At 42.5% G+C, this 27,988-nt stretch overlaps 1 protein-coding gene across 2 annotated transcripts in view; it reads right to left on the bottom strand.

Annotated features, from left to right (window-relative positions):
* Positions 1-9,385: 9,385 nt before the first annotated feature.
* The window catches only part of LOC106561149 (solute carrier organic anion transporter family member 3A1), a 73,685-nt gene continuing 55,082 nt past the window's right edge, over positions 9,386-27,988 (bottom strand). Inside the window, exons 3-10 of one of the 2 annotated variants that reach the window (XM_014124801.3) lie at positions 21,700-21,798; positions 21,100-21,387; positions 16,536-16,700; positions 16,169-16,367; positions 12,619-12,754; positions 11,714-11,886; positions 11,536-11,600; positions 9,386-11,325 (exon numbers count right to left, since the gene is read on the bottom strand). In XM_014124801.3, coding sequence (XP_013980276.1) covers positions 10,955-11,325; positions 11,536-11,600; positions 11,714-11,886; positions 12,619-12,754; positions 16,169-16,367; positions 16,536-16,700; positions 21,100-21,387; positions 21,700-21,798 — 1,496 coding nt within the window. In that variant the 3' untranslated portion in view covers positions 9,386-10,954. Of the gene's footprint in view, positions 11,326-11,535; positions 11,601-11,713; positions 11,887-12,585; positions 12,755-16,168; positions 16,368-16,535; positions 16,701-21,099; positions 21,388-21,699; positions 21,799-27,988 lie in introns of both variants that reach the window. The other variant, XM_014124800.3, reaches the window with a different exon arrangement.

Below are 27,988 nucleotides of genomic sequence, written 5' to 3' on the forward strand. Positions count from 1 at the left end.
ATTTCACGCATGTCCATCCAATTGTACTCTGGGAAGCAATAGGCATTCATTTCTGTTGCCTTCAGAGCACATCTGATTTCATGAGGTACTCAGTCCCATGGCTGTAAAGCAGACTTGGATTCAAGAACCACTAATAATAAATGCAAGACATTGCCTTAACCACATACTGTAGCCAAAAAACAGAATGAGGAGTTCCTCGCTGCATCTCAACACAGTCAGTTATTATTCACAGCAGTGGAGTGTATTCATGGATGCCAAGGGAAGCCAGGCTTCCCCCAAAAATCAACCTATTTTTTTTCTTCAAAACATACATTTTTTAAAAATCTTTCTCTCTGTGTTTCATAATTGTTCTTCAATTCACAAGATGCTGAACGTATCTCACAGGAGAAAGCATCTGCGCGAGTGAAACAGCGCCCCTCTGTCTCACTACGTGTAGGCCATCTATCTGATGCTATCTGGTCCAAACAAGATTGACATTGTTGCCACCCGTAGCATTGAAGGCAAGGAAAGCCAGAGAGCATTTGTCCTCCCTTGACAAAAAAGTAAAAAAAATTTGCCAATCAGCGTTGAGGTAAACTGAGTGAGTTCAACTGTGAATGGTCCTCGCTCACCCAAAAAGTGTCAAGGGAATCCAGCTTGGATTTGTCGTCATTCCTTATCAAATCCCATCGAGAGCATATGTCATGGACAGAATAACTTGAATTGTTGCATCTCGTTGTGTTGTTGTCCTCCGGTGGTTAGCTAGCCAGCTAGCTAAAATTGCCCCTTTCCTAAATTACCACTGGATGGAAATAGGGATTTAGATTTGAGGTTTTACTTAATTTTCTGTACTGGCCAATTATTATAACCAGTAGCGATTTTAGCATGTAGATCTTGGTGGGGCCCCCAAAAAATGTGGGTTGCATTCCAGCAAAGCTACAACGCAACACTAAACAATGCATTAATTGCATTGTAACGGTGACAAACGGTGCCCGCAAACTGTTAGGGCCTACATAAAGCTATCCCAAAAGCAAAGACCCAACAGCAGTCCCAACACTGCTACACCTGGCAATCAGTCAGCTGAGCCTTGTCTGGCAGCGAAACATTTCATTCAGTCTCATTTACTGCCTTTAAAAAAAATAGCTGATATGGCTGACTTGCTTAAACAAATGCGGTTTCTACTGACACTTGAGATGTACAAATTATGGCATAAGGGGATGACAAGTGGATAAGAGGCAATCCATAATTTCGATTAAGACATTAATGAGCGAGCTAGGAAGGACGTCGTCAATATAACTATTTGTTCAGCAGCACTTTTGAAATTGACAGCAACAGAATTCAGGACATGGGCTGTTCTTACAGTATTCTATCTGTATACCAAGTAAGAACCGTGGGATAAATAAAGGTGGCATATAAGCAGACAATGAAAGTTCTTACAATATCCGACGATTACACTTCTCAAAAACAGGTTATAGGCTACATGTGCAAGACCAAGTCAGAACAGTAGGTCGAAATTAAGAGGTGAAAAATAGACAAAATTATTAGGGTGAGGCACATGGGCTACTAACAGCTTACTACACAACACACACTTAGTATTACTTTCTTAGCTACAGTATAAATCCTCAAGTCTTTGGAAGTCTGTAGTCAAGTATTGTGGTCTTTGAGTGAAACACTATTTTACGTTGGCTGTGGAAAGCTGGATTCTTTACAGGAAAGTTAGCACCAGTTGGCAGCTGGGACTGTTAGTCAAATCAAATCAAATCAAATCGTATTTGTCACATGCCGCCGAATACAATAGATGTAGATCTTCCTGGCATATTATATCAGCAGCATACAAGACAGTTGTCTTGAACTCACTAAAGTCAGATTTTGCAGTTCCGAGTTAACAGTTGTTTTGAGCGCGACACAAATCATGCTTCATTGACAGCATAGCCAATGTTGAAGGCTTATAATTTGAAACTAGGAAAAGAGACCTTTAAACTTAGACTTGGCACCACACAGCCACCCCACTGAATAGTAGGCTAATGATTGCTTTGCAATGCTTGAGATTAGCAACTGATTCCTTGAATTTGTGATTTCCAACTTGTTGTGTAATGTTTATGTTCAATGGCCGATGAGCACCGATACATTTTATCTATAATTTCTCTTCATTATTTCTCTTCATATGACAAGGATTAAAAAGGATTTGCCAGTAGATTGAAGACTTGATTCATGATGATGATGAATGCTAGCTAAGATTTTGAAAGTATGATGTTGACATGATCAGTCCAATCAAAGCTACTGTAGATATATTGTGATTTGATGTCATTTAATCTGTGGCCAATCACCTTGAGCCTTCTCGGATGGGCACTTCTAATGTAACTCTATGACAGCACCCTAGGGACTAGAATTTTCTAGCTCTACCCTTAGACTTGGTGTTGACATAATGTCCCCATGAGTGACAGAACACCGAGCCAATCACCGCGCAATGCTCCGTATTTTCTGCTGGCTTGCTCCACCACCACAGAAAGCACTGAGCTTGGCTGAAACACCTGCATTTTGGAGCTGCCTTACTCAAGAAAACAAAAAAGAGACCATGTTTGTATGCAGCATTATTAACTCAATGATATATTTCTTTTACATTGTTTGCAAACTGTTATGTGACATGCATTAATGGCAAAATAACATGGAAAACATGTGGGGTTCTGCCCCACCTGCCCTGAATGATGGGTCGACACTGATTATAACGCGATTCTGACCCAACCATTAATTCATACATTGCTGTGCCCCTGGCCTGAGAGGACAGAAGTTCAATATGTAGCTAGATGTAGAAGGCTAATGTTAACTAGCTAACATCACCCATGAATGGAAGTTAGGCTAGGGAGCAAGCATTTTAGCCAAGTAGCATAGAACAACAAAAACTAAAAGTGTGTACTGTATGACATGTTTTGTCAACATGACAGAGAAGAAGATGGCATTGGCATTTCTCTATAAGTAGGGTGAGTCAACATGTTTTTGTACTTGCACGAACGCGCATGCACACACACACACACACACACACACACACACACACACACACACACACACACACACACACACACACACACACACACACACACACACACACACACACACACACACACACACACGGACACGGACAGCCACATCATATTTAGCTTACGTTGACTGGACTAAATTGTTTTTAGTATCTATTAGTTGTCACTCTATTAGACTAAGCATAGGTGATGATGATGAAATGGTGCTGGAATAGTGGAGGCAGCTCCTGTTTTCTTCGCGACTTGTGGTAACTCGCTGGTTCTAAATCAATAGTTAAGTGGTCTGAATATGTCGGAAACAGTAACTTGGTTAATCATGCTGTAGGTCATGTACAGTTGAAGTCGGAAGTTTACATACAGCTTAGCCAAATACATTTAAACTCAGTTTTTCACAATTCTTGACATTTAATCCTAGTAGAAATTCACTATCTTAGGTCAGTTAGGATCACCACTTTATTTTAAGAATGTGAAATGTCAGAATAATAGTAGAGACGATGATTTAGTTTATTTCTTTCATCACATTCCCAGTGACACTTCCGTGACACTTCCCACAACATTTTCTAAAGCCATGACATAGGCTCTGTCAACTTAGTGTATGTAAACTTCTGACCCACTGGAATTGTGATAAAGAGAATTATAATTGAAATAATTTGTGTGTAAACAATTGATAGAAAAATTACTTGTATCATGCACAAAGTAGATGTCCTAACCGACTTGCCAAAAATCTATAGTTTGTTTACAAGACATTTGTGGAGTGGTTGAAAAATGAGTTTTAATGACTCCAACCTAAGTGTATGTAAACTTCCGACTTCAACTGTAACTGTCTGTTACTGTACATGCAATATGCTTTGTGGACTTCACTGGACAGAGGTTGCTATCTGGTTTTGTGATAAAACAAAGGTTTATTCTGCCACTGTGTCTTATTGTCTCGGCCTTCAGGCCTATATATCACGGTCACAAGGCATATGAGCTAACAGGTTATAGAGCAAACAATGCAATTACCACAACACATAGGTTGTAATATAGCTTTTCTTTATGGGGCTTTCCCAGTGAATTTACCCATGCACCGATACTGGTTCAGAGTATATTTTCTGGGCCATATCTCAACTATGCAAACCTCTCTGAATCAATCTGTGACCTCTACATTAAGACACTGAACATCAACCTCTCGTTCTCCTCTAAATGTCACCCAGTCAAGCTCTATTTGGCTAGAATATTAATATTCCTTTGAATATGAATGTATGGATTTAAGTGTGTTGCTAAAAATGGTAGTTCCATCTAAATTACAGTTTCAAACTGTCATGTTTTGTGATGCTGTGTTTGATTCACAAGGTGAAGCTTTCATTAGTTTGACAGCACCGGATGGGACGAACAAGCCTTGAGACAGGAGGCTTGTCATGCATGGATGTTACTTGCAAAATATATATTTTTTTAAGAATGATAATTGCATTTGTGGGGCTTTGGTGTCATTAGCATTCTAAGTGTGATACATTTCGAGGAGTGTGTTTGTAACTGAGGTGCCTCTGATGCTGGAACCAATGTCATTGGCATGCATGAGCATCTCTCCTTTGTTGAAGCGTCTCACTGTGCTGTCTGATATGATGATGGCTAAAACCCACAAAGGATGACAATGCTGGGAGAAATGGCACAAGGGCTTTAAAGGAATCCCAGGAAACATTTTACATCAACAATGGGTTGGAATTAGCAAAAATTCTATATATTTTTAGAGCAGCAATCAGTTGCTTTTAGCAGTGAACTCCAAGTTTAGAATATGATGATATTGTTCTACAAGGTAATGCACTGTGAGTGCACTCCCATACTGTAGCTCTTGACATTTGTCCTGTATGTTCACAAATATTTTGAAGCTCTTACAAATGGTAATTACAGAGTGATATTTGATTACAAGAACACTTGTCATAGTTAACAACATCATTAATTATTGTCATTATGAGATCAAAATAGATGTTTTAAGATGAATTTATGTGTAGAAAATACTGGAAACCAACACTGTAATATTGTAGTAAATGTTAGTATTTGAAGAATATCCTAAAGATGAAATGGAATAGGTATTTATTTCTCTCTTTTTTTATGTGGGTTATATTGGTGGTTTGCAATCATAAAGACCTGGCACTGCTTTAATAGGCTACACCTGAGGGATAGACCTCTGCTACATTACGAAGTTGTTAGTTTGATTTATAAACTAAATGCTATGTACTTTAACAAACTAAAGGCGCAGGTCTCTGGAGAAATCAGTTTGCGCGACGAATCCCCAAATGAATTATGTGCAGTGTGATACAATAGCCAGCCGGCTGATGGATCACCACATGAAACAAAGCATAACAGATGCAGTGTAAACACACACACACACATACTGTACAGATAAACAAAGCACAATTATTTGCCTTGTTTGATTTTGCAGCATCTTGAGACTGGCATTCAATTATTGCGTACTCAAATGGTTGGTGGTTTATCACAGATTTCTTATGCTTTCCCTCTCTGTTTCCTTTCTTTCTCTCCTTAGAATAAAATGTTTATTGCAGTGCTAGTGCTGTCAACTATGTATGGTTTTTTATATGTATCTTTATATTGCAACTCTCTATTGTACAAACTGTCACTCTCATAAATTCGTGTCATCCCTATCAACGGCAAACAAGACCAGACCCAGAAAAAAATCGGTTGCGGACAGACTGAAATACACAGATAAGTATTGAACAACACTGTTACTGCTAAATCTGTGCCAGCATTGGTTTCAGACATTTGTCATTGGTTTTAAACACATGCAAATGTGGTTTGGGATAAGATTGCGCGTCGCCTTGTAAAAATCGACAGCATGGAATGGGTCTTTTGTCCTGCTGACAGATATCTTGCTTTTTCCCTCGGATGTAAACCATTGGCTTTGTACCACAGTAAACAACTGCATGCAATCAAGGATGTAATCAAGGATTACAATGGACATCCAACGCTGTGAACATCCAACACTCTGGAATAATATGGTCTCTGAGAAATTGACTATAAAACAGAAAGCAACATCAAACACATCCCATAATGTTGCAATCTTTAAATGTTCTATGACTTCCTTGGTTGTTCTTTTTATGATCAAGGGCTATAAAAGCAGACCTATCAACATGCACACGGTGAAATTGTGAGCCCATTTTGTAGCACAATGTTTTTTCTACTTGAATGAAGAGATAGAGGTAGAACCCTGCACACACAGGAAGAATGGAAAGCCTTAGAGGGATGTAAAGACTGTTTCTCTTGTTTCCTCCAGCCAGTGGTGGAGAGGAGAGGTGAGTGGGCTGATAGTTCCTGTCTGTGTCTGTGCTACTGCATTGCCAAACACTCTGAAGGCTGGAGTAGTGATGATTAGCTCTAGGCCTCCTCTGAAAATCCTGCCTTGCACTCTTTTCCCCTCCACCAGTGTTAACTCAATTCATCTGGTATGGCTTAAAAGAAAATTTAAGCCATATCAATATGGCTGTGTTAAGACAGGCAGCCCAATTCAGATTTTTTTCTTCACTAATTGGTCTTTTGACCAAACAAACCAGCTCTGAAAGAGATCTGATGTGAACATATGTGATGTGATTGGTCAAAAGACCAATTAGTGAGAAAAAAATCTGAATTGGACTGCCTGTCTAAATGCAGCCTAACCCTAATCTACCAAGCAGACCAGATAAATGCACTGCACGGTTGTCCGTTCACATTTTCAAAAGACACTCAGCAAGTACAAAGCACCAACATATGCTCTGGGAAGGCTATTTTAAACACTAAAACATTTTGGCTAATAATGGTGCTGTTGAGCATTATGAATCAAGTGTGTCTATACGATGAGCTCTTTTACAGAGAGCTTTATCTGATTTATCTGGATAAATCAGCACAGATAGCTAATAATGATATCAAATTCTGACTGAAACCGATATCAAGTATTGCTCAATTTTTACATTTACATTTAAGTCATTTAGCAGACGCTCTTATCCAGAGCGACTTACAAATTGGTGCATTCACCTTATAATATCCAGTGGAACAACCACTTTACAAAAGTGCATCTAAATCTTTTAAGGGGGGGGGGTTAGAAGGATTACTTTATCCTATCCCAGGTATTCCTTGAAGAGGTGGGGTTTCAGGTGTCTCCGGAAGGTGGTGATTGACTCCGCTGTCCTGGCGTCGTGAGGGAGCTTGTTCCACCATTGGGGTGCCAGAGCAGCGAACAGTCTTGACTGGGCTGAGCGGGAACTGTGCTTCCTCAGAGGTAGGGAGGCGAGCAGGCCAGAGGTGGATGAACGGAGTGCCCTTGTTTGGGTGTAGGGCCTGATCAGAGCCTGAAGGTACGGGGGTGCCGTTCCCCTCACAGCTCCGTAGGCAAGCACCATGGTCTTGTAGCGGATGCGAGCTTCGACTGGAAGCCAGTGGAGAGAGCGGAGGAGCGGGGTGACGTGAGAGAACTTGGGAAGGTTGAACACCAGACGGGCTGCGGCGTTCTGGATGAGTTGTAGGGGTTTAATGGCACAGGCAGGGAGCCCAGCCAACAGCGAGTTGCAATAATCCAGACGGGAGATGACAAGTGCCTGGATTAGGACCTGCGCCGCTTCCTGTGTGAGGCAGGGTCGTACTCTGCGAATGTTGTAGAGCATGAACCTACAGGATCGGGTCACCGCCTTGATGTTGGTGGAGAACGACAGGGTGTTGTCCAGGGTCACGCCAAGGCTCTTAGCACTCTGGGAGGAGGACACAAGGGAGTTGTCAACCGTGATGGCGAGATCATGGAACGGGCAGTCCTTCCCCGGGAGGAAGAGCAGCTCCGTCTTGCCGAGGTTCAGCTTGAGGTGGTGATCCGTCATCCACACTGATATGTCTGCCAGACATGCAGAGATGCGATTCGCCACCTGGTTGTCAGAAGGGGGAAAGGAGAAGATTAATTGTGTGTCATCTGCATAGCAATGATATGAGAGACCATGTGAGGATATGACAGAGCCAAGTGACTTGGTGTATAGCGAGAATAGGAGTGGGCCAAGAACAGAGCCCTGGGGGACACCAGTGGTGAGAGCACGTGGTGCGGAGACAGATTCTCGCCACGCCACCTGGTAGGAGCGACCTGTCAGGTAGGACGCATTCCAAGCGTGGGCGGCGCCGGAGATGCCCAGCTCGGAGAGGGTGGAGAGGAGGATCTGATGGTTCACGGTATCAAAGGCAGCAGATAGGTCTAGAAGGATGAGAGCAGAGGAGAGAGAGTTACCTTTAGCAGTGCGGAGAGCCTCCGTGACACAGAGAAGAGCAGTCTCAGTTGAATGCCCAGTCTTGAAACCTGACTGATTAGGATCAAGAAGGTCATTCTGAGAGAGATAGCAAGAGAGCTGGCCAAGGACGGCACGTTCAAGAGTTTTGGAGAGAAAGGAAAGAAGGGATACTGGTCTGTAGTTGTTGACATCGGAGGGATCGAGTGTAGGTTTTTTCAGAAGGGGTGCAACTCTCGCTCTCTTGAAGACGGAAGGGACGTAGCCAGCGGTCAAGGATGAGTTGATGAGCGAGGTGAGGTAGGGGAGAAGGTCTCCAGAAATGGTCTGGAGAAGAGAGGAGGGGATAGGGTCAAGTGGGCAGGTTGTTGGGCGGCCGGCCGTCACAAGACGCGAGATTTCATCTGGAGAGAGAGGGGAGAAAGAGGTCAATAATTTTAGGACCTGGATATCAGTATACGTATAGAGGACTGATTGAGTGCTTTAGAGACATCAAATACAGGTCATGTATTTACCTGCCTACACGTACATTTCTTATGTCAGTACATCACTGGGGCCAAGCTTCCTGCCATCTAGGACCGCTATACCAGGCGGTGTCAGAGGAAGGCCCTAAAAATTGTCAAAGACTCCAGCCACCTTAGTTATAGACAGTTCTCTCTACTACCGCATGGCAAGCGGTACCGGAGCGCCAAGTCTAGGTCCAAGAGGCTTCTAAACAGCTTCTAACCACAAGCCATAAGACTCCTGAACATCTAATCAAATGGCTACCCAGACTATTTGCATTGACCCCCCCCCCCCCCCCCCTTATACCACTGCTACTCTCCGTTATCATCTATGCATAGTCACTTTAATAACTCTACCTGCATGTACATATTACCTCAACTAACCGGTGCCCCCACACATTAACTCTGTACCGGTACCCTCCCTGTATATAGTCTCGCTATTGATATTTTACTGCTGCTCTTAATTACTTGTTACTTTTATTTCTTAATCATATCCATATTTTTTTTTAACTGCATTGTTGGTTAGGGGCTCGTAAGTAAGCGTTTCACTGTTGTAGTCGGCGCATGTGACTATTAACATTTGATTTGATTTGATATTTTCCCTGTAAAGAAATAAAGTGAAAATGTCACCATGTCTGGATTATTTTCTGAAAAATAATTTTATTTCCAGAGTAAAATAAATTATATCTTGCCATACAAAAAAGTGTAAGAAAAGGGACAATGCTAAAACTTTTTCTGTAGAGAAACTGTAAAAGAAGTTAGGTGTGCCATCAGGCCTTGAGGGTCTTCAAAAAAAGATGTTAAGGGATAACAAAATAAGAATGCCTATTACCTTGTTGTAGGATTATCAGCCATTGCATATAAATTACTCCCGGTACCTTTTGTGTGACTTGACATGCAGATTCTGCATTCTCGGAAGTTACAAGCAGTTCTGCTCTGCCCTACGCCAAGCACTGGTGTAGTTGGCTTTGATCTTTGATTCTTATTCCTTTCTTGTTATGACATTGGCTCCCATTTTATGTGTGATGCATATCACAACTAAACATTTTTTAAATAATTAAATCTCAAATTCCTATATTATCATCTCAGTTTAGTTAATTCTAATACAACATTCGGAACCTCACATACACAGTACAAATATATAAACTTGAATCTTCATTGTTTAGCTTGAAGAGATGTCATTATAACACACACAGAAAGACTTGTTGATTTTCCAATCTTTGCTTTTCTACTATGGTGCAAAAGCCGCCCTTAAAACATAAATAATACTTCTTATCTGGATAATCCCTCATATTAAGACATATTAGGGTTAAATAAACTAAGCAAATAAAACATGTAAATAGAAAAGCAAAGAAACTTTTACAACATTCAGAAAGGACTCTGCAAAAAGACAGATTTATCTCTTTCACAATGATAGAAATGTATATGAATAATATAACATTTGAACCCATAGAAAGACCAACTCAATTCTATGTTTATAGTCATAAACAGTGTATGTGTTCAAGTAAGAGCACTGTTTTTGTACAGTGTATGCTGACATTAACACCATTTCAGCTACTACCACTGAACTTCATTCTGACACTGAATGCATACAGTAACGTTAGACCATCGTCCTATATAAGCGCTCTACTTTCTCCACTATATAGTACATGAGAAAGCTCTCTGTTTGTTTCATAAAAATAAAGCGTATATTACGCAACACAGAATGACACATCTCTTTATTTCTATATTCTTGGCAACGTGGAGAAACGTCCTATCATTTATACTTATGTCTTAGTTCCATGGTGGAAGGGAACGAAATGTAACACATAGTGAAACTGACCAAACAGGTCCTGTCATTTTCAGAGACTGGATCCATGTTATACTCGAGCGAGTAGAAGTATGGCGCCTATAACAGTAGCATATTATTGACCATCTAATCACCTAAGAGCAGGACAGAGCCAGCCAGTAGTTGTCTTCTACTAACAATCACAACAGAGTTCACTGGTACTGGACTATACCCTTGCTGATAACACCTCTACAAACAAAACGGCCTCTATCAAAAGTTACCAAGGAGTTGAGAGCAGCAACAGTCTTCCAGGGCCTGTATAGGACTTCAGATAGAAAACATTCTAATGTTTAATTAAAAAAAATATAAAGGAGGATGATCGTCATTTATGATCTTCTTTAATAATGAATGTAGCAGATAGTCTTTTGGATGGTTCAGAAACTATAAAACCGACTCCATGTTTTCGCACAACTCATGGTCCTCTAGGTTGTATATAAACGTTGTCCTGTTTGGGTTCTGACTCCCATCCTTCATGTTGTCCATTGTGAGACTGGAGGGAAACAGTTCAGTTGGCGTCGTATAGCCCTCATGATTTTTTATGTATTTCTTATAGTTCTTGCGTAAACAGTACCAGGTGGTGGTGTACAGAATGAAGGCGGTGACCTTAAGACCGATGGCCAGGCTCACGTACAGATGTCTGTAGGCGATATTGTCGTACAGCAGGCAGGCTCCCTTATCCCCACACTCTGTACTCCAGAAAAGGCAAGTTGAGTCAATCCCAGCACCAAAGATCAGAGGAGGGGGGATGAATCCTACAAAACAGGTGAGGAGAGGATTACATCAGCAGCACAAGCTTTTCATCTCTACAACTGGAGAAATCAATACTTTAGCCTTATCATTACACCAGTACTGGTCAACAAACTGTAGCATCTGAAAGCCCAGTATGTTTGATTTATAAACAAAGTAATGTGACAGTGCAACCTGACTAGTTCAGATGTAAGTGTAACGGTACTATAACTTACCAAGTAGTCGCAGCAAGAGAAACAAAACTCCAAGAGCATATGATTTCAGCTCAGGGCTCACAGTCCTAGGAAGAGAAGGAGAAACAGAGAGCTGTCTGAGTAAAGTAAACCCTCTCTACATGTTGATTCTACTGGGCATGTTATGGCATGGTGTTAAGGTGAATTCCAGTGGTGTTACCTGATGAGGATGATGACGGAGGGCGTCTGAGCCATGGAGCCGATCATACAGCAGGCACAGATGACACAGAGGAAGGTGAGGAAGGCCTCCTGGCAGCCTGGACTGGGACACTTCCCTGGAACAGCTGTGGCCATCTCGCTGTCACTGGATATACACGTACACCCTGTCAAATTCTGAAGACAAGAGAATAGGTATATCTGCATTAGTATTACTTTATGTGACAATAAGCCAGATGAACACAGATACAACACGGCATTCTCACATCTCTTCCATCTCTCTATATGTAGGTTGTTGGGGAAATGTAAAATGACGAATGGTGGTGACTTTGTTTGTGCAGTGATAATAACAATCCAGAGATTTCATATGTAGAAAGGTCACTGCTCTGACTAGACACAGTAACACAGAGAAAATACCTATGATTCATAAAAGTGAGAGGAGTGTGATAAAGAACATTCATCCACAGCTTGCTTTGGTTCACAGCATTGGGCGAAGCATCTAAATACAGAGCAAGTCGTAACAATGAAGACCATCTAGATGTAGGATCTCTAGATGCAACATTGCAATTGAAAAGCTATGGATTTGTCACAGCTTGATGTGCATGAAGGCCATGATGGAAGTCACTTTGGTTTAATTAAGGGTAACATAACATCAGGGCATCTGTATGGTACATGGGAGCATTGGAGACAACATATTGTACTCGTCCACCGTTGCTCATAAGACAGAACGTTGTGTCCATTCCAGGGATTTTATTTCTAGGATAGCTGCTCTGTTCTTTAATGATCTAGCATTTGGGCTGTGGTGAATGCCTCTATCTATCACAGGACATAATGGGACGCAGAGAGATGAGGGTGGAAGGCTTCCAGGGTAATGACCTGAGCCGGAGGGGGGTAGATGCCTGTGCTCACTGTTGTAGTGCAGCCTGCAAAGCAGGAGGACAGGTAGGTGACTCCGTTGGAGCCGCACACTGGGCTGACTGAGGAGGTGTAGCAGTTACAGTTACTCATGCAGGGGACCTCTGGTTTCTCGCCCACCCGCAGTGTCCTGGAGAGAGAGAAAGAAAGAGAGAAGAAGCGAGAGAGATACAAACAGCTGTTCAGACTACACAGTGTACATATAGGAATGCTACTGTGTCCCTAAATAAACAAGTTAAACAGTGCAAAGCACATTTCCAGTTAGTGAGTGTAGGGTAAGTTGAGCAAAATGGGAAGTTGAGCCATCCCTGTTTCTAGGAAATCACAGACAAATGAATCATTTGACCAAATATTTAGAAAGGGGTCATAATTTCATGGACTTTGTGAAGGAAGAAACCACAAAGGAAAAATTGGTATGCAAGTTAAGTCCAAAAAACTGATTTTCACAAAGTCAAATACATTTTTTGTGTTAGATTGTTCTATAAATAAGTTGGGGTCTCTATAAGCTTGAATATGAGGTCCTAAACCTAGCACGAATGTGCATCCTTGTAGCTGTGTTGTCTAATATAGACAAAATGTTTGCCTTTGGGTAAATTGAGCCAAAGGCCATGGGCTAAGTTGAGCCAATGGTTGAGCAGATGGCAAGTTGAGCAAATTGAAGTATTTTCTTCCCAGGCGTAATGCAAGGCATTATGAAATGAGTTGCAAAATTAATAGGAAATATAGTCAAGACGTTGACAAGGTTATAAATAATGATTTTTAATTGAAATAATAATTGTGTCCTTCAAACTTTGCTTTCATCAAAGAATCCTCCGCTTGCAGCAATTACAGCCTTGCAGACCTTTGGCATACTAGTTGTCAATTTGTTGAGGTAATCTGCTTCCTGAAGCACCTCTCACAAGTTGGATTGGCTTGATGGGCACTTCTTACGTACCATACGGTCAAGCTGCTCCCACAACAGCTCAATAGGGTTGAGATCCGGTGACTGTGCTGGCCACTCCATTATAGACAGAATACCAGCTGACTGCTTCTTCCCTAAATAGTTCTTGCATAGTTTAGAGCTGTGCTTTGGGTCATTGTCCTGTTGTAAGAGGAAATTGGCTCCAATTAAGCACCGTCCACAGGGTATGGCATGGCGGTGCAAAATGGAGTGATAGCCTTCCTTCTTCAAGACCCCTTTTACCCTGTACAAATCTCCCACTTTACCACCACCAAAGCACCCCCAGACCATCACATAGGTTCCACCATGCTTGACAGATGGCGTCAAGTACTCCTCCAGCATCTTTTCATTTTTTTTCCTGCGTCACACAAATGTTCTTCTTTGTGATCCGAACACAATGCATAGTCCGGGTAGCCATTTGATTAGCTGTTCAGGAGTCTTATGGCTTGTGGGTAGAAGCTGTTTAGAAGCCTCTTGGTCCTAGACTTGGTGCTCCGGTACCGCTTGCGCTCCGGTACCGGTAGCAGAGAGAACAGTCTATGACTGGGGTGGCTGGAGTCTTTGACAATTTTTCAGTCCTCCTTTTCCTGTAGTCAACAACCATCTCCTTTGTCTTGATTACGTTGAGGGATAGGTTGTTATTCTGGCACCACCCGGCCAGGTCTCTGACCTCCTCCCTATAGGCTCCAACAGTGTTGTCAGTGTTGTGTCGTCTGCAAACTTAATGATGCTGTTGGAATCGTGCCTGGCCATGCAGACGTGGGTGAATAGGGAGTACAAGAGGGGACTGAGCATGCACCCCTGAGGGGCTCCAGTGTTGAGGATCAGCGTGGCAGATGTGTTGTTTCCTACCCCTACCACCTGGGGGGGCCCGTCAGGAAGTCCAGGATCCAGTTGCAGAGGGAGGTGTTTAGTCCCAGGATCCTTAGCTTAGTGATGAGCTATGAGGGCACTATGGTGTTGAACGCTGAGCTGTAGTCAATGAATAGCATTCTCACGTAGGTGTTCCTTTTGTCCAGGTGGGAAAGGGCAGTGTGGAGTGCAATAGAGATTGCATCGTCTGTTGATCTGTTTGAGCGGGAATGCAAATTGGAGTGGGTCTAGGGTTTCTGGGATAATGGTGTTAATGTGAGCCATGACCAGCCTTTCAAAGCACTTCATGGTTACGGATGTGAGTGCTACGGGTCTGTAGTCATTTAGGCAGGTTACCTTAGTGTTCTTGGGCACAAGGACTATGGTGGTCTGCTTGAAACATGTTGGCATTACAGACTCAATCAGGGACATGTTGAAAATGTCAGTGGTCTGCTTGAAACATGTTGGCATTACAGACTCAATCAGGGACATGTTGAAAATGCCAGTGGAGACACCTGCCAGTTGGTCAGCACATGCCCGGAGCACACGTCCTGGTAATATGTCTGGCCCAGCGGCCTTGTGAATGTTGGCCTGGTTAAAGGTCTTACTCACGTCGGCTACGGAGAGCGTGATCACACAGTTGTCCAGAACAGTTGATGCTTTCATGCATGCCTCAGTGTTGCTTGCCTCGAAGAGAGCATAAAAGTGATTTAGCTCGTCTGGTAAGCTCGTGTCACTGGGCAGCTCGCGGCTGTGCTTCCCTTTGTAGTCTGTAATAGTTTGCAGGCCCTGCCACATCCGACGAGCATCGGAGCCGGTGTAGTACGATTCAATCTTAGTCCTGTATTGGCATTTTGCCTGTTTGATGGTTCGTCTGAGGGCGTAGCGGGATTTCTTATAAGCGTCCGGGTTAGAGTCCCGCTCCTTCAAAGCGGCAGCTCTAGCCTTTAGCTCAGTGTGGATGTTGCCTGTAATCCATGGTTTCTGGTTGGGGTATGTACGTACAGTCACTGTGGGGACGACGTCATCGATGCACTTATTGGTGAAGCCAATGACTGATGTGGTGTACTCCTCAATGCCATCAGAGGAATCCCGGAACATATTCCAGTCTGTGCAAGCAAAGCAGTCCTGTAGTTTAGCATCTGCGTCATCTGACCACTTCTTTATTGACTGAGTCACTGGTGCTTCCTGCTTTAGTTTTTGCTTGTAAGCAGGAATCAGGAGGATGGAATTATGGTCAGATGAGGGGGCGAGGGTTGGTGATAATGGGCCTCTGTACACCTATGTAGATATTCCATAAAAAAAATCTGTTGTTTCCAGCTACAATAGTCATTTACAACATTAACAATGTCTACACTGTATTTATGATCAATTTGATGTTATTTTAAAATGGACAAAACATTTGCTTATCTTTCAAAAACAAGGACATTTCTAAGTGACCACAAACTTTTGAACGGTAGTGTATGTAGATATCTTTGTTAGAAAGAATACTATATTTTCCTTGACAGAATGATGCTGAATAGCTCAACTTACCCCACTTTCCCCTACAAGCAATTATCCTATAATTGTTATTTAAAAAATGTAAATTTAAAAATAAAAATCGGTGAAAAAAGATTTAGTAAAACGTATATTCTGACAAATGTTTCCGTAGTCAGAGTGTGACTTTGTTCCCACTTTCATCAAACACCCTGCCCCCAACAGGAGCACTGCTATTACATATGCTAAACCAGTGTATGTACAGGCTGTTCTTACTCGTTGCCATAGGGGACGGTCACCCCAGCGACAGGCCCTGTATCACAGCCAAGGAAGAGGAAGGAGACGTAGCAGGCGGTGGAGATCAGGTTGACCAGCATGGCCATGCGAATGGCCCCCAGGGCTGAGAGGTTCAGCTTCTTGACCAGAAGCCCCCCCAGGAATATCCCCAGACAAGCACAGGGGATGGCCGTCATACCTGGAGAGAGTTAATACCACCAGGTTAAGCTAATCTCCTTCTCATATACTGCACTGATGCTTCTCAGTGTACTGCTCTCTGTCTACTGTGTGGCACCAGGGGGTCTGGGCCTGTATGTGTGTATGTGAGAGAGAATGTGTGTGTGTCGTGCATGTGCATGCCACTCACCTAGTAGTTGATTGGCTGAAGAGGTTGTGAGGTTAAACTGCTGCTCCAGGTACTTCCCCAGGAAGGCAGCGAAGCCAGCCACTACACCAATCTCCATACAGGCAGCCAGCGTGATGCAGGTATACACTGGGTTGGACAGGAGGTGCTTGGTCACTTTAGGGATCACTGAAAAGAGAAGATCCTTAACATCAAAGCGTCACTTGGACACAGACATCTCTCTCTTGCTATAAATAAAAATCTGCCAGTTACATTAAACTGGTGTAAGGTTAATATAAAAATCTGAAAACATTGTAATTTGTATGTGGAATTTATTTTATTCTTTCCTCATGACTAGTAAAAAGCTACATCATTTCAGTAGAAGCAGAGGATTTAATTCCCTTGCTTTCTTTTCTCATAACAGACAACATAACAGGCAACATATATCGTACACTACCCCAGATATAGTGTACGATATCAGACTTATCAGACAAAACAGTCCAGACTTTACAAAACAGAATCTGGAACTGTTTTTCAAATCGCAGTTTTGAAAACAAACATTTTCATAAAAGAAAATAATCCTACAGCAATGGGAAATGTGAATTATTATATGGATTATAATTTATTTAAAAAAGTTTTGAGGGTAGATATATTTTTCGTTAGGGCAAATCAAGTCTGACCTTTTTAAGTGGAAATTACTAACCTTAGAAGCCTTTAAAAACCTTGAATATACTACAAGTTCACAGGAAAATTCACAGGAAAAAAAAGTGATCAAATTAAGATCCTACATTTGCACCTACAATTGAAGTTGGAAGTTTACATACACCTTAGCCAAATATGGCACAATCTCCGTGGCGGAGATCTTTGTGGCCATACTCGGCCTTGTCTCAGGATGGTAAGTTGGTGGTTGAAGATATCCCTCTAGTGGTGTGGGGGCTGTGCTTTGGCAAAGTGGGTGGGGTTATGTCCTGCCTGTTTGGCCCTGTCCGGGGGTATCGTCGGATGGGGCCACAGTGTCTCCCGACCCCTCCTGTCTCAGCCTCCAGTATTTATGCTGCAGTAGTTTATGTGTCGGGGGGCTAGGGTCAGTCTGTTATATCTGGAGCATTTATCCTGTCTTATCCGGTGTCCTGTGCGAATTTAAGTATGCTCTCTCTAATTCTCTCTCTTTCTCTCTTTCTTTCTGAACTCTCAGAGGACCTAGGTTCTGGCCTTTCTAGGGAGTTTTTCCTAGCCACTGTGCTTTTACACCTGCATTGTTTGGGTTTTAGGCTGGGTTTCTGTACAGCACTTTGTGACATCAGCTGATGTAAGAAGGGCTTTATAAATACATTTGATTTGAAATACATTTAAACGCAGTTTTTCAACTTAGTGTATGTAAACTTCTGACCCACTGGAATTGTGATCAAATTAAATCAAGTTTATTTGTCACATACACATGGTTAGCAGATGTTCATTCAAGTGTAGCGAAATGCTTGCACTTCTAGTTCTGACCATGCAGTAATCTCTAACAAGTAATATAACCTAACAATTCCACAACAACTACCCTATACACACAAGTGTAAAGAAATGAATACAAATATGTACATAAAAATATATAAATGAGTGATGGCCGAACGGCATAGGCAAAATGCAGTAGATGGTAAGAGTACAGTATATACATATGAGATGAGTAATGTAGGGTATGAAAACATTATATGAAGTGGCATTGTTTAAAGTGGCTAGTGATACATTACATCAAGATGGCAAGATGCAGTAGATGGTATAGCGTACAGTATATACATATGAGATGAGTAATGTAGGGTATGAGAACATTATAGAAAGTGGCATTGTTTAAAGTGGCTAGTGATACATTCAATTACATCAAGATGGCAAGATGCAGTAGATGGTATAGCGTACAGTATATACATATGGGATGAGTAATGTAGGGTATGTAAACATTATTTAAATTGCTAGTGATACATTGATTACATCAATTTTTCCATTATTAAAGTGGCTGGAGTGAATTATAAGTGAAATAATCTGTCTGTAAACAATTGTTGGAAAAATTACTTGTGTCATGCACAAAGTAGATGTCCTAACCGACTTGCCAAAACTATAGTTTGTTAACAAACCTAAGTGTATGTAAACTTCCGACTTCAACTATACCTACCTCAATTACCTCATAGCCCTACAAATCAACTCGTTACTGGTAACCAGTGTATATGGACAAGTTGGCCTTACTTATTGTGTACTTTTTCAACATTTTTCTCTCTGCATTGTTGGGAAGGGCCCATAAGTAAGCATGTCACTGTTAGAATGGAATTAAGAAATATATAAATATTAGGATGAGCAATGTCGGAATGGCATTGACTAAAATACAGTAGAATACAGTATATACATATGAAATGAGTAAAGCAGTATGTAAACATTATTAAAGTGACCAGTGATTCCATTTCTATGTACATAGGGCAGCAGCCTCTAAGGTGCAGGGTTGAGTAAGCGGGTGGTGGCTGGCTAGTGATGGCTATTTAACAGTCTGACAGCCTTGAGATAGAAGCTGTTTTTCAGTCTCTCAGTCCCAGCTTTGATGCACCTGCACTGACCTCACCTTCTGGATGATAGCGGGGTGAACAGGCCGTGGCTCGGGTGGTTGATGTCCTTGATGATCTTTTTGGCCTTCCTGTGACATTGGGTGCTGTAAGTGTCCTGGAGCGCAGGCAGAACGCTCCCAGTGATGCGTTGGGCATACCGCATCACCCTCTGGAGAGCCCTGCGGTTGTGGGCGGTGCAGTTGCCGTACCAGGTGGTGATACAGCCCGACAGGATGCTTTCAATTGTGCATCTGTAAAAGTTTGTGAGGGTCTTAGGGGCCAAGCCAAATTTCTTCAGCCTCCTGAGGTTGAAGAGGCGCTGTTGTGCCTTCTTCACCACACTGTCTGTGTGGGTGGACCATTTCAAATTGTCAGTAATGTGTACTCCAAGGAACTTGAAGCGTTTCACCTTCTCCACTGCGGTCCCGTCGATGTGGATAGAGGCGTGCTCCCTCTGCTGTCTCCTGAAGTCCCCGATCATCTCCTTCATTTTGTTGACGTTGAGGGAGAGGTTATTTTCCTGGCACCACTCCGCTAGGGCCCTCACCTCCTCCATGTAGGCTGTCTCGTCATTGTTGGTAATCAAGTCTACTACTGTTGTGTCATCTGCAAACTTGATGATTGAGTTGTAGGCGTGCAGGGAGTAAGGAGGGAGCTGAACACACACCCTTGTGGGGCCCCTGTGTTGAGGATCAGTGTAGTGGAGGTGTTGTTTCCTACCTTCACCACCTGGGGGCGGCCCATCAGGAAGTCCAGGACCAGTTGCACAGGACAGGGTTCAGACCCAGGGCCCCGAGCTTGATGATAAGCTTGGAGGGTATTATGTTGTTGAATGCTCAGCTATAGTCAATGAACAGCATTCTTACATAGGTATTGCTCGTCCAGATGGGATAGGGCAGTGTACAGTGCGATGGCGATTGCATCGTTTGTGGATCTATTGGGGCGGTAAGCAAATTGAAGTGGGTCTAGGGTAACAGGTAAGGTGGAGGTGATATGATCCTTAACTAGCCTCTTAAAGCATTTCATGATGACAGAAGTTAGTGCTACGGGGCAATAGTCATTTAGTTTAGTCACCTTTGCTTTCTTTGGTACAGAAACAATGGTGGACGTCTTGAAGCAAGTGGGGACAGCAGACTGGGATAGGGAGAGATTGAATATGTCCGTAAACACTCCAGCCAGCTGGCCTGCGGATGCTCTGAGGACGCGGATAGGGATGACGTCTGGTCCGGCAGACTTACGAGGGTTAACACGCTTAAACGTCTTACTCACGTCGGCCACAGAGAGCTAGAGCCCACAGTCCTTGAATGCTGCCATCTATCCACTGTTTCTGGTTTGGGTAGGTTTTAATAGTCACAGTGGGAACAACATCCCCTATACACTTCCTGATGAACTCAGTCACTGTGTCCGTGTATACGTCAGTGTCATTCTCATAGGATACCCGGAACATATCCCAGTCCGCATGATCAAAACAATCTTGAAGAATGGATTCCGATTGGTCAGACCAACGTTGAATAGACCTTAGCATGGGTACTTCCTGTTTGAGTTTCTGCCTATAGGAAGGGAAAAGCAGGATGGAGTAGTGATCTGATTTGCCGAAGGGAGGGTGGGGGCGGGCCTTGTAGCCATCCCGGAAGGGGAAGTCACAATGGTCGAGAGTTTTTGATGCGCGAGTACTTCAGACAATGTGTTGATAGAACTTCAGTAACGTTTTCCTCAAATTTTCTTTGTTAAAATCCTCAGCTACAATAAATACGGCCTCAGGATATGTGGTTTCCAGTTTGCACAAAGTTCAGTGTAGTTCCTTGAGGGCCATCGTGGTATCGGCTTGAGGGGGAATATACTCTTGGGAGGTAATACGGTCAGCATTTGATTGTGAGGTATTCTAACAAATCATGGTGGGATACAGATGGAGAACAAGTGATGTGCTACACTATATACAATACATAACAAGTGTTAATTTAACTGAACAAATACTAAATGCAATATAAAGGGACAGAAAAAAAATCCCCCCTCACCTCTGAGCTGCTGAAAGCAGGTGGGGCCGTTGACAGGCTCATGGTTATTGTGTACGACCCCGTTGCTGGACTTGGGCATCTCATTATAGTCCAGGGGCAGAGAGGTAGAGGGGAGCATGGCCTGCTCACTCTCCCCTCCACCGTCCCTGTCCTTCTCTCGGTCTGACAGGGTTTGGGGGAAGCCAAACATGAAGAGGGATGAGAAAAAGAGCAAGGCACCACACAGGAGGAAGCCTCCCCACCAGGCTCCGATCCACCGAGGGTCATCAGAAGTGATGTCCAGCTTACCTGTGCAGACGGAACACTTTTATCAAACTAAATATTGAGAGGAAACATTTGCCTCTTGGCTTATATTCAACTACTGAGGAATTCCAATGTTAGATTCTAGAGGGAGAGTGTTAATTTAACAATTAGATTATAGGCTCATAATTCAATCATAATACTATAATGTTAATAAACAAAATTAACATTACTTTGGCTTACCTTGAATAACAAAGTACTTAGCTCTAATTATGTGTTGCTAGGTTAATGGACTTCTTAATTGCTTTTCCATAGAACAGTGTTGGGAGTGACGTGAGGTTGTATTTCCCAGTAACTCACTGGTGTCGATGAAGAGGAAGTCCACATAGAACTTGGTGCAGAGGGACCCCAGGAGGAAACCACAGGCAGGCCCAAACACCAAAGTAGAGAAGACGATCCCTGGAATGACATGGAGACAAGTAGAGAGATAAGGCTTTATAGTAGTACAGTAGACAACACATTAACCATCTCATGGATGAAATGTAACAATTCTAAACTCAACCACAAGGTGGTGAACCATGTTCACTAATCCATTGCTTTTTCCAGAGGGCAGTATGGGGCAAGCTTTATAATGCAGAGGGCCGTAATCAAGGGACTATTTCATTGTAAGGACAAATGTTGTATTTAAGCATGCTATGTAAATAATTACGAGAAAAAAAAAATCGCCAGGAAACTGTTTTGAACTGCACTTAAATACGTGTATCACCTCTGATCCCAACCAGACAGATTTTGACAATCATCAACCCACTGATGCCATACAATAATGAGAGAAATTATACTTGCTCTGCATACTGTACATATCGAAAAAATATTCACTTGATATAAAAGAGACCTACTATAAAACAATGACAATCTACAAACTGCCCAGCTCTAATAGTGTGGCCAGCTGGAGCAGGACTGTGGGACCACACATCCTTATTAAAGTGTTATCTGTCAGAGTGTGGGTGAGAGCCTGGCACACGGAGTCAGACAGACAGAGGTGGACAAAGAGCCAGCGCTCATGAGGACCTGGGAGGCTTTATTTGGTCACCTAATCTCCTTTTATCTTTCGACACATTGTCTCATTTAATGTAAACTCATTCATTGAAAGTGGAAACAAAACATCACATTTGAATGTGTTAGTGAGTCAGGCATGGAATATTATGGATAATGTGGGTTAAAGCAGTAAGCAGCTCCTGGACCAACTGACACTCCCCAGAGCCTCTGGCTGAAGCTCAGGCCAGTCAGGTCTTGTGCTGGGGAGGCTCAGAGCCCATGGCCATGTTATTACTGAAATAAAATGACACTTAGCATAACACTGAGCTTTGGCAGGTGCTGTTTAAAACGCCTGATGGGCAGACAGACAATGGGAGGGTTTCGACAGGCAGCACTTCACCCAACACTAGTCCATTCACAGCCCAAAAAAACACAAATACTGTAAATGTCAGAAGATAGAAGTGTGTCTCTCTTTTTCATCAGGCCTGCACAAGATAAAGTATGTTTGCCGAGTGTTTCCCTTTTCTCGCTAGTGCATGGTAGTCAGATTATGCATTATGGGTGCATTATGGGTTTAAACCCTAAAATAGTAATGTTTTAATCCAGCAATGAGTTTACTGGAATTACACTTTACTTTAAAATGTGCGAACAAAGGACAAACAAAATTATTACAAAACAGTGCTATTTCGGTTGAATCTATTCAGTTGTGCAACTGACTAGGTATGCCACTTCCCTTCCTAGAAAGTGCAGAGAACACTTAAGCAGAGGTGTGATATTACGCCCTAGCTGGTTGACTAACTGTGATGATTTAGAGATACACAAAAGCAGTAGCCCTCCTTGCTATCCCAGCTCCCTTTTCAGTTGTGCTCCATTAAAGAGAGGGGCGGAGAGAAGAAGGGAAGGGAGCAGGAGCACCACTGAGTGGAGCATCCGCCTGACATTTCCCGTGCTGGCTCCGGGTCAGCCCTAGTACCGATGGGAATCCAGCTCCAGTCAGCATGACAGATGTTATGCATATGCCTCGAGCAGCCAATTAATGAGCATGTATGGAAAAAATGAATCAGTTTCACCATTCACTAAATTACACTGGCTTAGATCAAAGCTGTATATACTAGGGATGTACCGATATGTCATTTTTGGCCAATACCGATATCTGATATCTTCCTTGCCAAAAAAAAAACCCGACACCGATAACCGATATTTAACATTTTAGCGCCGTTTTAAGCATTCGAGTACAGTTAAATAGTTGAAACACACACACACACACACACACACACACACACACACACACACACACACACACACACACACACACACACATACACACAGACCACACTGACCACAAAGTTATTTTGTTGGCATTTACGTATGTCCCCATTACCAGTAAAACATAATCAAAACCTATTTCTTTCACTTACTTGCTATACTGTTTCGTTGTTCATTTGTTCAGTCTCACCAGGATTTCATCATACATGTCAAGCAGTGAAGTTTCAGCTCTGTCTGTCTGTGGCCTCTCTTCCTCGGTGTGCACTGTCACTATGTCTGTTTCCATCTTGTCCAGCTGTGTCTGTAACATTTCACATAAACCCTGTTTCTTGTCTGCATCGAAGTAGCAGTCCTTGTACCTAGCATCGAGCATGGTGGCGACACAGTAGAGGCTCAGAGAGAACGCCACCGAATCGCTTGTTCACAGCCTCTAGTAGAGTACTTTTCCAAGTTAACCCGACGGTCTGTGTTGGCATTTTTGTTGAGCAGGTGTTTCAATGCCATGACTGGGTATCACGTCTGCTGCAGACACAGTTGAGCTTATTTCTCGAGTCAGTTGTTCGAATGGAGCTAGGAGTGTTCATGTTTCCCAAGTTTCAAACATGTTCTCAAATGCCAATGAAATGTCAGCAGCGGCATGAGAACCAGCACATTCTTGAGCATACAATACGGCTTTCCTCAGTAGGAAATCCTCGTGGACCCACTGTGCTGTCAGAATCATAATGCTCATCGGGCTGACATCGCTGGTCCAAATGTCAGTCGTGAAGCTCATAGCAGTGACGTCCATATCAAGTAGCTCATGGATGCTGTGTAACTCCGGTAGGGCAGCATCTGAAAAATAGCGCCTACTTGGTAGTGTTTACCGGTGCTCGACCAGTCGGCAAAAGCCAACATCATCCACGACAGAGAACGGTTGATTGTCAGGGGCAATGAATTCCATTATCTTGGCATTAATGGATTTCGTCTTTATGTTGTCTCGCTGAAATGTTCTTACTCTTTCAAATGACTGCTCAACTTGTTGACTGCTCAATCCACACAGCAGACATTGTGGGCTAGGTTAGGAATGCTGTGTTGCAGGTGTAGCGCTATATTTTTCGTGGCGTCCTTACGTCATCTATCTACGTTATATAGTTAAGCACATCAGCTTTGACATCGGTTTTGCACATCGGCATTAAACTAGACATCGGGCCAATGACGATGTTGGCATTTTTAGCTAATATCGGACGATTCCGATATACTTACCGATATATCGTGCATCCCTAGTATATACATGCACATCACTGTGAATACTGACAATGAGACCCTGCATCCTGAACATACCACCATACCGCCCAAACCTAAGTAGGGAATTAACATGCACATTCAAACACATCAGTTTTAGTGATTTTTGTATTCCATAGGCTATATGTTTCACATTACTGGCTTGTAAGGTTTTTCTCCTAGGCAAGGCACAACAATAAAGTACTGCAAATTGTTCCTGTCATAACACAGAACAAATCAGGTCACTTTGTCTGGATAAAGAAAGGGAAGTCTGGAGTGTTTGCTTTAGGGTTGTCAAGCTGGGAACAAAACATATTGCTTCTTCCTTAGACCTAGGAAAAACCCTGGTTGTCTGGGAGGTTGGCAGTAAGGCCAACATGGCCTGTTGGTTGAAGGCAAATAGAGACACAGCTACAGTGAGCTTCAAAAGTATTGGGACAGTGACACATTTTTTGTTGTTTTGGCTCTGTACTCCAGCACTTTGAATTAGAAACGATATAATGAATTTGGGGTTAAAGTGCAGACTGTCAGGTTTAATTTGAGGGTGCCCGAAAAATGATAATATCGGTCCCATGACTTGAATAGGATTTGTGCCACAAAATGTTAGCATGTGGAAACAGTGCCAGGGAAACTAAACCAAAGCATGGATTGCCGTCATAGTCCATAGACTGCTTACAGGGTAAGGAAACCAAAATGGAATTTTGTAATTTGGGTGAACTATCCCTTTAAATAATAACTAGTTACTTTTACAATATTATTTCCCTTTTTCTTTGTTGGCACAAATTAAAATCACTCCCTCTATCCTACATTCACGCTCTTCCTGTTTCTGCATGAACGTTGCAGCATGTAGCTGGCATGGCAACTGGTAGCTAGATAGCTAGCAAGATGGCAGAGACAATAGCCTTTATCGTGGAAGTATTCACATTACTTTAAATTGGTAGAAGAAAAGGACAGATGTTACCCCTCAAATTTTGACTGATGCTACTTGCAGGATTCACAAGCAAACACAGGATCATCGGGTTCAGGCGATTGACCCATTTATTGTCTGGTAATAAAGCAAACAACGTAGCTAGGTGATCAAATTAGGCTCAGTTGATAAGAAATTACATTTCTCCAGCTCTGTCTTCACAATAAAAGGAAAGGGCACTACAATTACACAATGTGATCATATAGTTTTACATAGAATCTCTCTGGCCAGTTCGTATGTGTGTAAAACAGTAGCCTCTTGTCCTTGTATTTGAGCTCTCCCTTTATTGCCAAGGTGGTTTTATATTATTTATTTAAGTATTGTAAAGTATTGTAAAGGAGATATGGTGTCTGTCTTTATTACTTGACCTGGTATAGCCCAGAGTTATAGATTAGGCTATGCAAGCCATTCAAAGATAGTCAATTGGGCATAAGAATGAATGACCAACACGTGCAAGGCCTCTTCAGAGGGTTTTCTGTTTTTGGTAACGCAAAAGTAATGTAACTAGTTACTTTCCATAGTAAGTAACGGTGTAACATAACAAGTTACTTTTATTGCAAGTAACGTTGTAACGTAACAAGTTACTTTTAAAAGTACCGTTCCCCGACACTGCTCTAGGATCAATCACTTTGTCTGTAGTCTTGAACCAGACTCCAGTAGTCTGTCATCTATTTCTCCAACCAGCTGTAACAACAATTGTTGATCTCTGACTGTGATTGAATAGCCTACAAGTAATTTCCAGTGAAATAATAACTTATGCACCGAATGATCACTCTTAGTTTCACCATGGTGTCCTTCAGTAAGTCATTCCTAACAGACAAATAAAATACTACATGGAACAAAACTATTCCCAAAATAGTACATAGAGTTGTAAAAATGTAATAAAAGCAGGAGAGAGAAAGCAAAGGGAGCAGATTATGCCAATAAAGTTGTCATGCATGCTGACAGCGTTTTCAGGAGAAACTCCAGCACAGTTTCCATCTTGTGTATACACTAAATGGCCTGTTGTGCATCAAATTAGTGCTGTGCAGTCACTGTTTCAAGCTTTTCCTTAGAAACAGAGTGTTGTTTCCAAATAGCAACAACGCCACCATTGTTCTCACCACAGGAAACATCAAAGAAGAACAACTCAGTTAGTGATATCACCTTCCAGAGGCTTGCCGGTTAAGGCGTCAGCATGCTTCAGTGCCGAACGAGTGTGCTCGCATACTCGCTTAAAAGCAGCAATAGTACTGTTTGTCCATTTTGAGACACTGTAGCCAGTATATGCTTCCTCAAAATAGTCAGAATTAATCTAAGATAACACCAGAAATCTGTCGTTCATTTGACGTTTTTTTTGCCGAAGAGATCTTAGTCGCGCAATTTTACATCTAAGATGTTTGGTGCAGTATTTTTCAATGAAAACGAGTCATCTGTCCTTGAATGACAACAAAGAATTTACTGAAGAATCGCTACAGTTGACCAATGACCAACAAAGGGGCATAGACTTCGACTCCGAACCTCGGATTGCCTTCAGAAAAAATGCTGTGTTCCCGAACAGCCGAAAAAACCCATCGCCGAAGTCCAAAACAAACAAAAACGTCACAGATTGACATCATAATATATGCACAAACTCTATCAAACTGTTTTGGCTGGGAAGCATGCTGACGCCTTTAAAGTAAGTCCATAATCACTCACTTACAGGCTCAAAGTTTAAACCAAACTCTCTGTTTCAGAAACACTATCTCCTTGGTAATCACACTCAACTATCCTACATCTGTTGCACAAGACATGTCATGAACCTAATATATTTCAACATTCAACCTTTTTCAAGGACCATGCGTTCTGTGCATCTGATAGTGAGAAAATGAGAGGCATATGATTATTATTCTTTTTTTTTTTCAAAAAAAATTAAATAAATGTCACTCCTTTTTTCTCCCCAATTTCGTGGTATCCAATTGGTAGTTACAGTCTTGTCTCATCGCTGCAACTCCCGTACGGACTCAGGAGAGGCGAAGGTCGAGAGTCATGCGTCCTCCGAAACACAACCCAATCAAGCCGCACTGCTTCTTGACACAATGCCCATCCAACCCGGAAGCCAGCCGCACCAATGTGTCGGAAGAAACACCGTACACCTGGCGA

This window comes from Salmo salar, chromosome 10 (genome assembly GCF_965601325.2).
Source record: "Salmo salar chromosome 10, fSalSal1, whole genome shotgun sequence".
Classification (NCBI taxonomy): Eukaryota; Metazoa; Chordata; class Actinopteri; order Salmoniformes; family Salmonidae; genus Salmo; species Salmo salar.